At 40.1% G+C, this 15076-nt stretch overlaps 1 protein-coding gene across 1 annotated transcript; it reads right to left on the bottom strand.

The window, feature by feature from the left end:
- Positions 1 to 508: 508 nt before the first annotated feature.
- On the bottom strand, positions 509 to 14009 carry LOC130711066 (zinc protease PQQL-like). Its single transcript, XM_057560520.1, has 21 exons — positions 13693 to 14009; positions 13338 to 13584; positions 13129 to 13254; positions 12849 to 12986; positions 12611 to 12745; positions 12244 to 12501; positions 11999 to 12136; positions 11837 to 11906; positions 11501 to 11714; positions 10500 to 10605; positions 9908 to 10141; positions 8770 to 8934; positions 8541 to 8690; positions 8375 to 8466; positions 7968 to 8049; positions 7767 to 7850; positions 7571 to 7687; positions 7381 to 7491; positions 7094 to 7174; positions 1068 to 1262; positions 509 to 960 (listed from the first exon to the last, which is right to left on the bottom strand). The coding sequence occupies exons 1-21, from the start codon at positions 13992 to 13994 to the stop codon at positions 850 to 852; spliced, it is 3156 nt and encodes a 1051-aa protein (XP_057416503.1). The 5' UTR covers positions 13995 to 14009; the 3' UTR covers positions 509 to 849.
- Between the last annotated feature and the right edge of the window lie 1067 nt (positions 14010 to 15076).

Below are 15076 nucleotides of genomic sequence, written 5' to 3'. Positions count from 1 at the left end.
TCTAGCTAATTTCCCATGAGGTGCTCCCAACTAACCAGCTTAGACATGCTAGAGAGTATACTCCATTGCCCTAGAGATTGTGCTCATGCTAAAGAACTTTGGTTTTGTGCTGGTGTTCCTTCATGTCCAGTTTTCAAGCACAGCTGTTCTAGAACCTAGATTGCTTTCATTATCCACCAAGTGGACGACCTTAGGCTTGTTCTGTTATTAGTGGCTTTGGCGTTAGAGGAATAATATGATTTTTTATGAGCTTAAATGGAGAGTAGAGTATGTAGCACAAGTTAGAAAAACATTATCAGATTTTCAGGACTTCGTGGGGACTTCTTCAATGGCAGGGCCAACTCGTGTTATGCACTTGGCTACCTCCTATGCATGATTATGTAAAGCTAAATGCATATGGCTGTTGTAATAAATACTCAATACTCTTAACGCATTGTAGCATTAATGGTGAATGAACTTGTATTTCTTCTACTTCCATATAATCGAAAGATAAAGGTAAGAAGAAAAATGTTAAATGGCACATAGATTAGACGCCAATGTACCATGTATAATCAACCCTCCTATTCTGCCTGCAAACTTATCCGCTAACCGTGTCTACCAGAACTACCACATTATGGAAGACTAAAAAGCCAGTAAAGATGGAGTGAAGCTGCATAGTACAATTCTGTGCAGCACAAACAAATCAATATTCAGATGTTTCATTTCAATCCCTCAAAGGGGCTACATATAATGAACAACTAATTTTCCTCCTAAGTCGAAAGTTACCTATGGTTTACATAATCTTCTCTTACAATGTTGATATGTACGTTTTGTTTTTAGCGAAACACAGAATTCCATGTTGAAAAACTTCTAATTAGTAGCTCTGCTAATATGAAAAAGTCTGCTACTAGTTTGAGCTCTCCGTGAATGTCTCCAGAAACCAAGCGCCAAAACTACCAGACCAGCGATTCCTCCAAGTATCTGCAACAAGATAAAAATACCGCAATGTAATTATGGTTGTTTATTATATAATCCAAGCATATAACAAACTACAAGAGGAGAAGACTTGGGCATTAGATATAATTAACCTTTGCTTGTCCACCATACTTTGTTCGAGTAGATTCGAACACTGATTTTAGTAATTTAAAAGGAGAAGACTTGGGCATTAGAATCACTACAGTATACTGTTTTTTGCAAGGAAAAGGCAGTATTCTTTGTAATGCCAACTGTGCAGTTGAGGGTGTAAGGGATGATCTAACTTTTGATCGCCCTTCTTCTTGAATCTGCAGCAATGATAAGTGAAAAATCAATCACTTTTCATGTTATATGAAATGGAGTAAATACTCATACGATTCTATAACCTATGATGTTATCATAATTTGCAATTGTAACATTAACAGATCGTGATAGGTATTCAGAGAAAGATGAAGAATGAACAGAAGGAAACTTGTATTATTTACTAGGATTCTGGTGAAATCACCAAGAATCAGTGTAGAAACAGTACAGAAAGAAAGGAAATAACAGTGATAGCAGAAGCAAATTCGAGAGTGCTTCAATTCTCTCCTAGTCCAAGATTAATCCAATTCTAGCCTACCCCCTCTCTCTCTCTTCCTTTGGTGTTTATACACACCACCTGGCCTGATTCTCTGCAAAGGGAATCTGCCAGCTTACAATTAGTTACCCTACTCTCCTAAGGTAGTGGGACTAATGTTTATCCCCACTTTACCCCTACGCTTGTAAACCTTAGAGTAATCCTAGCTCTTACTAGAGATAAGGTTCCTATCATCACTCCCCCCCTGGGAAAAACACCTTGTCCTCAAGGTGGAATGTTGGGAACTGGTTCTGGAACTGCTGCAGTGACTCCCAGGAATTCTCAAAATCAGGGAGGTTCTTCCAACTGACTAAGAGTTCAGTTTCCCCAAAGGGGTTAAGTCTGGAGTCCAGAACAGCTGCTGGCTCGACTTGTAGCTCCCACTCTTCAGATAAACAATGGGGTAAAGGTTGCACCTGAACTGTAGGAGCCAAGGATTTCTTCAATAGAGATATGTGGAAGACTGGATGAATCAAACACCCTTCTGGTAGCTGCAATTTGTAGGCCACAGGGCTGATCTTGCCAACCACTTCAAATGGGCCATAATACCTAGGACTGAGTTTTTGATTGGTTCTTTTAGCTAGGGTCTGGAGTTTGTAGGGCTGTATCTTCAGATAGACTTGATCCCCTAATTCAAACTGGACATTCCTTCTATGCTTATTGGCTTGTTGCTTCATTAGATTCTGAGCTTGTGCCAAGTTTGCTTTCAGCTCCTCTAGCATGTTGTTCCTTTCAGCAGTTAATCTGGTAACCTCTGCTACTGCTGTGGAGGTCACATCACCTCTAACTATAGCAGGAGGGTCCTGGCCATAAAGAGCCTTGTAAGGAGTAGATTTGAGTGAAGAGTGGTAATTGGTATTGTACCAATACTCAGCCCATCCTAACCACTTAGACCACAGCTTCGGTTTACTCCCTGTGAGACACCTCAAATAAGTTTCCACACACCTGTTGACCACTTCAGTCTGACCATCTGTTTGTGGATGGTAGGCTGTGCTATATTTTAATTTGGTTCCTGCTAGCTTGAAGAGTTCTGACCAGAATGAGCTTAGGAACACACTATCCCTATCTGACACAATAGTTTTAGGAAAGCCGTGTAACCTGACCACCTCTTGAGTGAAACTTTCTGCCACAGTTTTGGCAGAATAAGGGTGTGACAGGGCTATGAAGTGGGCAAACTTGGTGAGTCTGTCAACCACCACTAGTATGGTATCCTTTCCCATGGACCTAGGTAGGCCACCTATAAAATCCATGCTAATATCTGCCCAGATTTGTGAAGGAATAGGCAAGGGTTGAAGTAGGCCTGCAGGACTTAGAGCTTGGTACTTGTTCCTCTGGCATACCTCACAACTCTGGACATAATGCTGAATTTCTGACCTCATATTTTCCCAGTAAAATAGAGAAGAAATTCTCTTCATGGTTCTGAAATTGCCAGCATGCCCTCCCACTGCAGAATTGTGAAATTCTTCTAATATCTTAGGTATCCTTGAGGATGTTTTGGGAATCACCATTCTGCCCTTAAAGTATAAGAGTCCCTTTCTATACTCAAAGTCTCCTTGTGACTCTGGATTAGTGAGTAGAGTTTGGATAATAGTGCTGTACTTGGCATCTTGGAGTAATTCTTCCTCTAACCCTTCCCACTCTTGGCACTGTGCAGTAGATAGAGCAGAAAAGTTAAATTTCCTGGATAGAGCATCAGCAACCTTGTTCTCTATCCCAGGTTTATATTTAATTGTGAAATTGTATCCCATCAACTTGGTGATCCACTTCTGTTGATCCTCACCCATTATCCTCTGTTCAGTCAAGTATTTGAGGCTCTTTTGGTCTGTGTGTATCACAAAGCTCCTACCTAATAGATAGGGTCTCCACTTCTGTACAGCTATCACAATGGCCATTAGTTCCCTTTCATATACAGACTTGTTCTGATTCCTATCAGAGAGAACCTTACTCATGTAAGCTACTGGCCTTCCTTCTTGCATCAGTACAGCCCCAATGCCCTTGCCTGATGCATCAGCCTCTATCACAAATTGTTTGTCAAAATTTGGAGCTGCCAGTACAGGTAAGGTAGTCATGGCCACCTTCAGCTTCTCAAATGCTTCAGTGGCTGCTTGGTCCCACTTGAAGTTATCCTTTTTCAAGAGTTGAGTAAGAGGTAGTGCTATCTTGCTGTATCCCCTGACAAATTTTCTGTAATAACCTGTCAGTCCAAGAAATCCCCTAAGACTTTTCAAATCCTTAGGTGTGGGCCAATCAATCATGTCTTTGATTTTGCTTGGATCTGCAGCTACTCCTTGACCAGAAATTATGTGGCCTAGATATCCTAATTGTTTCTTCCCAAAGGAGCATTTCTTCTGATTTACTACTAGCTGGTTTTCCTTGAGCAGTTGCAAGACTTGTCTCAAATGATCTTTATGTGCTTCTTTATCTTGGCTATAGATGAGAATGTCATCGAAGAAGACAAGGGCAAACCTCCTTAAGTATGGCTTGAGCACCTGATTCATTAAAGCTTGGAAGGTGGATGGTGCATTGGTTAGCCCGAAGGGCATGACCACATACTCATAATGGCCCTCGTGTGTCCTGAATGCAGTTTTAGGAATGTCTTGGTCTTGCATCCTTACTTGGTGATATCCAGACTTAAGGTCCAGCTTGGAGAATACTTGAGCTGTTCCCAACTCATCAAGTAGCTCCTCAATAACAGGGATTGGGAATTTGTTTGGGATTGTCATTTTGTTCAGAGCCCTATAATCTACACAGAATCTCCAGCCCCCATCCTTTTTCTTCACCAAAATTACAGGGCTGCTATAGGGACTATTGCTAGTTCTGATGACTCCAGAATTCAGCATGTCTTTTACCAATTTCTCTATCTCATTCTTTTGATAATAAGGGCATCTGTAAGGCCTGATATTAGGGCTGGTAGCCCCTTCTTTTAAGGTTATAGCATGGTCACAATCCCTTCTTGGTGGCAGTCCTTGAGACCCCTGAAAAACCTCTGGGAATTCTGCTAGAATGGCAGCCATGTCATCTGAGATTCCCTGCTCATCTTCTGTATCCATTAGTGGATTTTCACATGTCACATAGAACCCTTCTCCCTTGTTTTGCAAGGCTTTGCATAAAGCCTTCAGTGAAGTTTGAGTACAGCTTAAAGAGGGGTCCCCTCTTAGCATCATTTTCTGTCCTTCAACCTGCCATTGCAAGGTTAATTCTCTGAAATTTGCCTTTATATCCCCTAGACTGGATAACCATTCCATGCCCAATACTAAATCTGTTCCACCCAATTCCAGGACATAGAATTGTTGGGTCAAACTCAACCCTTGCACTAGCAATTGTAGGTCCTTGCAAACCCCCTGATTCTGAATCTTATCTCCATTACCAATCTCCACTTCATAGGTCACAGTCTCGGTGATGGGTAACATCATCTCTTTGACCAGTCCCTGTGATATGAAATTACTTGTGGCACCACAGTCTATGAGTATGAGGATTGACCTTGCTTTTTCCCTCTGACCCAGTTGACCTCGTAGCTTGAAGGATCTACTGGTGGTGATGCCTTCCTTGCTCTTGAGGGATAAGAGTAAGGTTTTGTGTTCTACAGCAAGTTCAGATTCTGCTTCAAAGAATTGTCCATCTTCTTCTTCTTCCTCTTCATCTACCGTCTCCATCAACACGAATTGGTAGTGCTTCATTTTGCATACATGCTCCCTGTTCCATTTTTCTCCACACTTGAAACATAGGCCCTTCCTGCTACGATCCTGGAGCTCGGATTGAGACAACCTCTGGCCCCCCGTCCACTTCTTCTCTTGTCCCTTATTCTCCCCTGTTTTAGCTTCAGTAGAGCTTTTATCTGCACTTGATTTCTCTGCAGTTGTAGATCCTGCAATTTGGCTCTTCCACTTGTTTCCATCTATCCAAGTCTGATGTGCTTTGCTCGAGGATACTCCTTTTTCCTTCCATCCTCGCTTGTCCTCATCTCCGCCCTTGCTGTTGCGCATAGCCAGATTTTTCTCTTCCAATAACAGCGCGCGGTCCATGATCTCCTCCAGTTTTCCAGATCTGTACAACTTCAGCTCGGCCCTGATTTCTTCCTTGAGGCCATTAAGGAAGATTCCCTTGATGATATCTCGGTCAGTGTGACGCAGCGGTGCTGCGACCATCTCGAATCGTTCACGGTACTCCATCACGCTTCCGGATTGTTTGATGCTCAATAATGGTCCAAACGGGTTCTGCACTAACCCGGGTTGGAACCTTCGAACCAGAGCCTCCTTGAACGCTTCCCAAGTGCGTTCCGGGGTCTGTTCTTCCCACCATTGGAACCAGTTCAGAGCACGTTCCTCCATGGCTACCACCAGGAGTCGCACTTTCTCAGTATCGTCAACTTCGTTGAGTCGGAAGAATCGCTCGACCCGAACAATCCACCCGTAAGCATCATCCCCATTGAACACAGGGAGATCGATCTTCCTTCCAGTGCGAATATGCCTCCTCGGGGAAGCATCCTCGTGTCGCAGCGAAACAGATCGGAAGCTACGAGAGTCATCGCCGGAGTTCGACGAGTGCTGACTTCCCGAGCGGTGACGGCGACGGGGCGTTCTAGATCTGCCCCTGCTCCGGCGTCGCGTCTGTTGGAGCATCAGCTGTCGGAGCTCGTCGACAACAGTCATCATCTCAGAGACGTTCTTCTCAACGCTCTCCATACGGTTCTCCATTTGTGCGCGGGTGAAGGTCATACAAAGCTCCCTTTGGATCGGGAGCTCTGATACCAATGATAGGTATTCAGAGAAAGATGAAGAATGAACAGAAGGAAACTTGTATTATTTACTAGGATTCTGGTGAAATCACCAAGAATCAGTGTAGAAACAGTACAGAAAGAAAGGAAATAACAGTGATAGCAGAAGCAAATTCGAGAGTGCTTCAATTCTCTCCTAGTCCAAGATTAATCCAATTCTAGCCTACCCCCTCTCTCTCTCTTCCTTTGGTGTTTATACACACCACCTGGCCTGATTCTCTGCAAAGGGAATCTGCCAGCTTACAATTAGTTACCCTACTCTCCTAAGGTAGTGGGACTAATGTTTATCCCCACTTTACCCCTACGCTTGTAAACCTTAGAGTAATCCTAGCTCTTACTAGAGATAAGGTTCCTATCAGATCGTTTAGTTGAAAGGAAAAAAAAAGCAGCTTATGTCAGGACCCAAGAAGATAATTTTAGTTTTCTAGTAAGATTATGAACAGAAAAAAAAAAAAGTAAACGGTTATTTGCTTTAGATCATAACCTGCAAGCAAAACCTCAATGGTGCAATCAATTATGAGAGAGAATCAAAATTGATAATAAGAGATAGTCTCCACCTTTCATACTAAACTCCATTTCAAACTAAATCATAACCATAAAGCAACAGTACTGGAACTAGAAGTCAAAATTCACTTCTTTCCGATAGTTGTTGGAAAACCAAAATGCATATATTAATCCTCATGACAGATTGCATCTCAATATATTGAAAAAGAAAATGCAAACAAAAGGATAGAGTAGTAAGAATTAACCTCAAAAGAAGTGCCAACATCACCAGAATAGACTCGTGATTGATAGCTGTGTAAAATCCTATCCAGCCAGTAATAATTTTCCTGAAAGAACATGTGCAAATAAGAAAAAGGAAATGGGAGCGTAATGTTACTTACATGTTACATCACTTTCATCCACAAAGCTGTAAGAAATGTTTACAGTTGGGACGGTGGATTTAATTTGTATGTCTGTGTGTGTATATTATGTTCCATTGACAGTGCAGAAAAAGCTGTGAAGCTAATAAAACAAACTTTAAGTCCAAATTAACCTGCAGTCCATTCTCATGAGCTCTTTGCTCAATTTCAAGTACAGTTGAAACATCCTGTTCTGAAGGCCCTTCCTCTTGAAGACGCAACATTTCATCCAAAGCAAGATCCACCTGTAAATGATTTACAAGGTAATTTTAAGCATGTAACAGTCTCGAAAGTTCACTTATTTTACAAACACACGAGACTTGCCAGCTTGGAAGATATCTCTGGATCACATGAGAAATTTATGCTAATGTCTCCACGAGCATCACCTGTTCTTGAGGGTTTATTACCACCAAGGAATACTGAAACACCTACAGAGTATATCTGGTGCAGAGATAAGGCTCAGAATTAGCACTAAATGTAACTGGGGGGGGGGGGGGGGATGCTGACAACCAGTACACACCTGTCCATGCTTGAAACGCAGAACCTGCATTATTTTTGTTTCAAGAAGCTTGCTCAGGAACCCAACAAAGTGAATCTCTTCTACCTGCCATGCCCCCAAACAGGATCAACAGATTATACAAGTTATTTGAAAGATTCAGTAAATACAGGTTTTTATATCATGGCATAAATCCATGGACTAGGAAAGAAAAAAATCACAAACCATGGTCCCATTCTTCAGCTCCACTGGAAAGCATATCTGCACCAAACACTGTGCTTCCACCATGGGACTTCGGACCACTTCTCTGCAACAACAGAGTATAGTTTATTTGGAAGATGCATTCGGTGAATACTTTGAAAGTGTCTCAGTACCCATTAACACCTGGGAACGTAGAAAGGTGCAAGTAACATCCATATTGGCAACAAGATGCAATAGAGAAGTGAGGATATACAGCCTCTTAGATATGATGTCAAAGAATGGTCTTTCCTTTTATTTTGAAAAGACAACATAGACCATTTGAGAGCCTAAACAAAAATTCCCCATCTTTTTCTGCAGGTACAACATTACACAACAAGAATTATCACACTAGCACCTTTTGTTTGCAAATGCAATGCATCCGAGTGACGTACCTATGGATGGTCGTTGGAAAGGTGAAGGGCAATCCTTTCAGCTCATCACGGTTAAAATGCATAATAGGTTCAGGAGGCTTAAGTATTCCACCCTGCATGGAAAGAAATCATTTAGTACAGAATAATTCAAGGTCTCTTGCCTTTCGGTAATTGGATTTACACTCACTAGGTACTGCAATATCAAGGGCAGTGCAATAGTAGAGTCAATATTTCCAACAATCACAACAGTGAAAGTTGATGGATCTCTGAAACATTTGCTGAAGTATTCACAAGCTTTCACTGGATCAACCTTTTGTAGGTCAGCTTTTTTAACAGGCTGCAAACAGATAATATGTTGAAGGTCAAGAGTAGTTTAATTAGTCAATGATTAAATTGACATCAGAAATTAGCCATACCCTGAAAAAATATGAATTCCCATAGTTAAGCTCCTTTACACGGTTTGTAAAAGCAGTATATGGATCTCTATCTTGAGCACAGACTGCTTCTTCAGCCATTTGCATCACTATTTTGACACTTTCTTCACCTGGTGTTAAATTTGTTGTAAACAGCTGATAGACAAGCTGGAAAATAAAAGAATAAACAAACAAATGATATCATAGTTACTAGAAAAAGATACGCCACACATTGATATGGGTGAGTGAGTAGTACACAATAAAATGGGCTAAGCATTTAGAGTATGATGCATTCAGAAATGAGGAAATCAAAATATACTTTTTGGGGAAAAAATAAGACCAAACACATTCAGAAAATTGTGCTGTGCTTGAAAATTGAAATGCTGCTCAGATGGTGGGGGGCTGAAAATACTTGCACAGAAAACAATGAATACCATGATGAGCATGCTAACAAACATAAGAGCGCAGCTGTTGCTGGCTAAATTAAGATGCACAGGGTGGGGGGCTGAAAATACTTGCACAGAAAACAATGAATACCATGATGAGCATGCTAACAAACATAAGAGCGCAGCTGTTGCTGGCTAAATTAAGATGCAGAGATTTTTCAAAGGTATAGGGGTCAAAGGGAGAAAATATGAAAGATAGAAGCAGTTGAACTAGTAATAATTTCAAACTGAAGCTGCAGCAAGGATCAGAATATTTTAAGGCATTGAGACAAACACCTATATATAACATAAGTCTTGGAGAAATGTATGGCTACCAACAGTACCAAACATGGATTGCACATCATTAGAGTATTCTTAAAATCATAATAAAACAAAAAAATCACCATACAACGTTAGATGGTATTGATAAGTTAAGTACAAAAAATAATATGAAGTTGACCCAATGCATGCATGAAGAAAAAAGAAGAAATGCTATCAGGGATTCAGAACAAGATTACTAATATATACTAATGTGGAAGTAAAAAAACTAAAAATACTTGCTTCATGCTTTAAACATAAACATGCAGTGATGCAGATGTATAATTTAATAATGGTTTTTAATGTGCTTACTTGGACGTGAGAAACTACACACTGCTTTAAGTTGTGATTAAACCATGAAAGGAACAACGTGATTTTGCTAATTAAATAAAATATACCTGCAATGCAGTTTCCAGGTCTGAAGGTGAACAGTCCCCATAAAAGGTTCTCATATATGCACCAATCTTGGTGCCGACTTCAGCTCTCTTGCCAGCAAGCATATCCATTAGGACAGATGGTCTATAACCAAACACGCCAATTTCCCCCGCAATAGTTGGTCCCATTGAGCAAGAGAAATACTCATTCTCTGGGAGTTCGGACAAGCCTCCATATGAATAACCTGTGAAGATAACCTGTTGCGACAAGTTTAGATTAGAACTAAAATAATGTTCATGCTAACTGATCCTAACTTAAAACTGATCCTATCCAATAAAATTAATTATTATTTTTTTCAGTTTTGGGTTTTTCAGTTTGGACTGTGCTCTGAAATTCTGAATAGGGCTGGGTTGCTTTATGAACACCTTAGGTTTAAATAACTTGATTAAATTCTAAGGATCATATGACACAGTTTAACAAAACTCGAAACAAGCTGTCAACCGGTACTATAAATAAATAGAGTGGTATAGAAGTTGGTCAATGTCTGTCTCAGAAATATGTATGAACTACGAATCTACGATCAACTTGATAAGCAATCCCAAGAAGAATCAGAACCTGATCATCAAGAAAGTCTGTACGCTTGTAGCAGACCCGCATGCCATTTGATAGAACTAGCTCAGTGGCTCCAATATTTGAATATTCCAATTCCTTCATAACATGCCTAATTTGAAGAGGGGGGAAATTATAATGTTATATCCTAAACATAATTTAAATGGACGGAAATATCGAATTAAACCAAATAGATAATCATAATCATGCCACAGAAAAGGTCATTCTAAAATCGTATGAAGATGGAAATTTGAACTATATAATAGTTTAATAACTGGTATATTAAACTCTTCAGTCTTCAGTGAATTTATAGTACAAGCTGGTTAAACATATGTCATTGTCATCTTACTACTTAGAACAATCAAGATTTTAATGAAACAGAGCCTAACAGCAAAGTAAATGAAAAACCTAAAAGCATAAGCAATTGAGTCCTACAAGGAAAACCAAGTAAGGAAGTCTTTTCACATTTCTCTAGTCATTCTGAAGCTCAATAGGAACTCTTCTTATTATAGCTATCTGTGTAGAGAGGAACAAAATGAATTGTAAAGCATGACCAAACAACTATAATGTATAAACATTACCTAACAAGGAAAAGGAACTTCATTTATTTTCACAACAAATCCAACTCAGAGAGGTTACAAAAGAACCACTAAAGTTTTGTGCTTATCACAGAAGAAGGATCTTATGATAATCACTAAAACTGCGAACACTGGCTCAAATAAGATCTGATAGAAACGTGTCAACCACTCTGTTTATATTATGATGAAGTTGCAAAGCCTTAAACAGCAACCTAGAATCTATAAAATAACAGAATCTATAAAATAACAGCAGAGGAAAGACATGATTATGTGAACTGCCACTTTGATTATTACAAGGATACATGCACATGTGAATCACACCCAAGACTGATTTATATGAGGTAGGGATGAAATCAGAAAGCAAATAAGTATATAGGCAAACCAAATTGTAATGTAACAATAAAGAAAGAAATTCCCTTTCAAACTCACCCCATATTTGGCTTTGTAGTAACAATTTCTTCTGGAATGTATTCATCATCCCAAGAAGAGATTTCACCCTCTTCCTCGAGAAGATTGACTTTCTTCACAACATTTTTCAGATCATCAAGCACAGCAAATGCTTGGGGCTCAATGGTCTTTATGACACAGCTATTTGACGTCCGTAATCTTTCTGAACACTTAGAGACCTCTAATGCCGATATATCTAAAGGGTATAAATAGCTAACATAAGCTTAATTATAAAGCTTCCCAAACTAAATTTATCCAGAAATATGGTATCAAGAGACAAAAGAACATGATATATATATATATATATAATCAACTCACGCGGTAGAAGTGTCTTTTGGAGTTGAGCTTCATACTCAATTCCAACAACAGGTTCATTGTGGAGGAAATGCTGCATGGACAGAGAGAATATCATCTCCAAAATCAACCACAGTTTGTCATTAGCCATTTTAATGTGAAAAAAGAAATATAATATCCACATACTTGTAAGTATTCATCTCTCATGCTGGTAGATTGAACTTGATCTCGCTCCAAAAAGGCAGATTCGATTTCTGACATCAGTAGTGAACGAACTATAGATACTTCACGCTCCGAAAAGCCATGAAGCCGTACCCTCGCAACCTAAAATATAGCTGTCATAAATCTGGAAAGAAGAAGGAAGAAAAAATGGAAAATGGAAAAAGGAGAAAGACAAAGAAAAAAGCTCCTAAGACCAATATGAAAAACACCTCTATTAACATTGATTCCAGAGCCTGAAGAGTTCCTTTTCCTTTACAAGATGAAGTCATTATATTGGCCTTTAATGGACGGACGAGATTATCAGCAGAAGCTGAGCAGGAGAAAAAGGGTGGATCCTTTCTACGCGATATTTTAAAGAATCTCTGGTTTAAGGCATGGAAGAACATGGATTCTGCCAGTAAGTTTCTGTAGTCTTTTACGGTTTTAAGCTCCTCTGCTTGCATCTTATAACTAATCATCACCGCAGACTGTTATCAGGGAAGCCCAAAGTTAAATGTTAATGTCCTACTGAGATAAAATTGCTAACAAAAACCTGGAAAGATTACTCAAGAAGTCAATGATTTGTTACTTACTTACCCCACCAGCTTCAGATTCAACAAAACAAGAAAATCGCGGCTCATCGTGTGACGGTATGTGGAATGTTGGTATAAGTGGAGGATCAGGTGCTGGAATTTTCTGGCCAAAATGAGTTTTTATCAACTCAACTACACTCTGTAAGTAAGAGTAAAAGCAGTTAATAAAAATCATGACCAAACAACAGATCATATTTGATATTTCCCCTATGAACATTAAAAGAGATAAACAACAAAAGAACCTGTGTATCAGGAAAATCTCCAACTGCTATAACAGCCATGTTGCATAAATGGTACCACTTCTTGTAAAAGTTCTTCACAGTCTCATGAGGAACTGTCCTAATTACTTTCTCTAGCCCAATTGGTAACCTTTCAGCATACTACAGTCAATCAAACGCTTTATGAAATTACATACATATATTGATAATATAAAAAATTCCCAAAAAACCACATCTATCTAACACACAAATATACAATACAAGACCACTTTCACATTGACTAATAGCAGCAAGTGGTAGATACCTTTGAACCTTCCATCAGCAAAATCCAATGAGCATCCTGCAGCCTCCCCGTGGCATTTCTGCTTCCCCTGTACTCTTCCATGACAGCTCCTCTTTCTTTCTCCAAGTCGTCTTTCGAGACGCGAATCTGCAGAGAACAATCTGATTACAATTACAAACAAATAAAACCTAGAAAACAAAAAATTCCAGATCAGAGCAGTTCTACTATACCTCTGAACTGAACTCAGCCAAAATGGAAATGGCTTGAGACAACAGCTCAGGCTTATCCACAGGAACCAAAAGCTCATAGACGGTGTCATCGGAAGAGGTAACCGCATTCTGACAAGCGCCGAATTCAGCTCCGATACTCTCAAGGAACTTGACAATGTCATGATTGGTGTACTTCGTTGTGGCACTGAAAGCAAGATGCTCAACAATGTGAGCAACTCCACGTTCATCCTCTTCTTCTAGAACTGATCTGAGATACCGATTTCACAACAATCAGCAATTGAGTTGAGGAATTCACGAAATAGGAATGAACAATTTGAAGAAAAACGATGAGTTAGGTTAGGTTAGGTTAGGTTACCCAGCTCTGACGGCGAGAGCGAGAGCAGCTCGCATGCGAGGTTTGGAGTTGCAGCGAACGTAATAGCGAAGGCCGTTGTCGAGGGTGCCGTAGTCGACGCCGACGGGTTGGTGAGGGAGGAGCTGCTCCATGTCGACGTTCACAAGCTTCAGCGATCGGAACCTTTGTTTCTTCGGGATCGGCGTCGCCCCCGCCGGAAGCAATTCCATTCTTCTTCTTCTTCTGTTATCGAGTCCTAACAACAACCCTCTACACACTTCTATTACTTCACCACCAGTGTCACTCACGTTACTTACCACCATTTGAGTTCCTTTTTCATTTTTAGTTCCTGTTAAATATGTAATTTCTTTTTTTCTTTTTGGGTCAAGAAATATATTAATTTGTTTTTGAAGACAGCCTTGAGGAAAGTTGAAACAAAAATCTATATGTAACAACAAGCCCATTTCCAAGTGATTTTTAGTTTTATGCTTCAGAAATTTGAAAAACCAAAATCGGCTTTGTTTTTCTTTTATTTTTCAGTTTTAAAATGTTGTGGTAAACTTTTAAAATTCATAATAGTCACTACCTTTATAAAAAACATTAGGCATGGTATAATACAACGTGTGTGGTGGTGGAGGGTAGCGACCAGGATAGAATGTGCAAATGGTGGTGCCGAAGGAGGTTGTTGGGTGGATGTTGTGTATGATACCGAGTAGTAATGATGATGGTGGTTGAGGAGGGTGGTTGTGGGGGAAGAAGTTACTTGGCGGCAACAATGGTCGTGGCGTTAGTGGTGGATGTTACATAGAGGCAACAACAATAGTGGTGGATTGTATCAAGTAGCGGTGGTAGTGGAGGGTATTAGGTGGTGGTGGAGATGGTGGTGAGTGTCAGGTGGTGGGGTGGATGTTACCTAATAGCAATGAGGATGGTGGTGGCATTGGTGTGATGGTGGTAGTGGCGGTGGATGTTACCTGGTGTTGGTGGTGACAACGACAACAATTGATGGAGTGTACTAGGTGCCAGTGGTAGTGGCAGATGTTACCTAAAGGCGACGGCAACATTGATGGAGGGTATCAAGTGCTAGTGGTAGTGACCAATGTTACTTGGTAGCGACGACAATGGTGGAGGGTATTGGGTGATGGTGGCGGTGGTGGGTGTCATGTGGTGGTGGCAGATGTTACTTAGCTACGACGACGATGGCAGTCCAATTCCTTCTTAAGGACCTAGCATGCCCATAAATGTCATCATAAGAGGAAAGTCATAAAACAAGCTATAGACAAAATTTTACAAGAATGTATATTACTAATTCTAGTGCTACACAGTTTCCAGTATAGGAAAGAGAAGCTGCCAAATTTAGTTAAAAGAACTTGCTTAACCTGGAAATGGTAGTATCAAAACACAG

This window comes from Lotus japonicus, chromosome 4 (genome assembly GCF_012489685.1).
Source record: "Lotus japonicus ecotype B-129 chromosome 4, LjGifu_v1.2".
NCBI lineage: Eukaryota > Viridiplantae > Streptophyta > Magnoliopsida > Fabales > Fabaceae > Lotus > Lotus japonicus.
Note: the sequence above shows the minus strand (reverse complement) of the source record. Positions and strands in the feature narration are given on the sequence as shown.

What these genes read in the sequence shown, in the direction of transcription:
- LOC130711066 (XM_057560520.1), bottom strand. Translation starts at nt 13,994, where the DNA reads ATGGTGGTAAGTAACGTGAGTGACACTGGTGGTGAAGTAATAGAAGTG. An exon ending in TTGAATCTGAAGCTGGTGGG is followed by an intron (nt 12,502 to 12,610) that starts GTAAGTAAGTAA and finishes CCCTGATAACAG; the next exon opens with TCTGCGGTGATGATTAGTTA. An exon ending in CTCATGAGAATGGACTGCAG is followed by an intron (nt 7,175 to 7,380) that starts GTTAATTTGGAC and finishes ATGTTCTTTCAG; the next exon opens with GAAAATTATTACTGGCTGGA.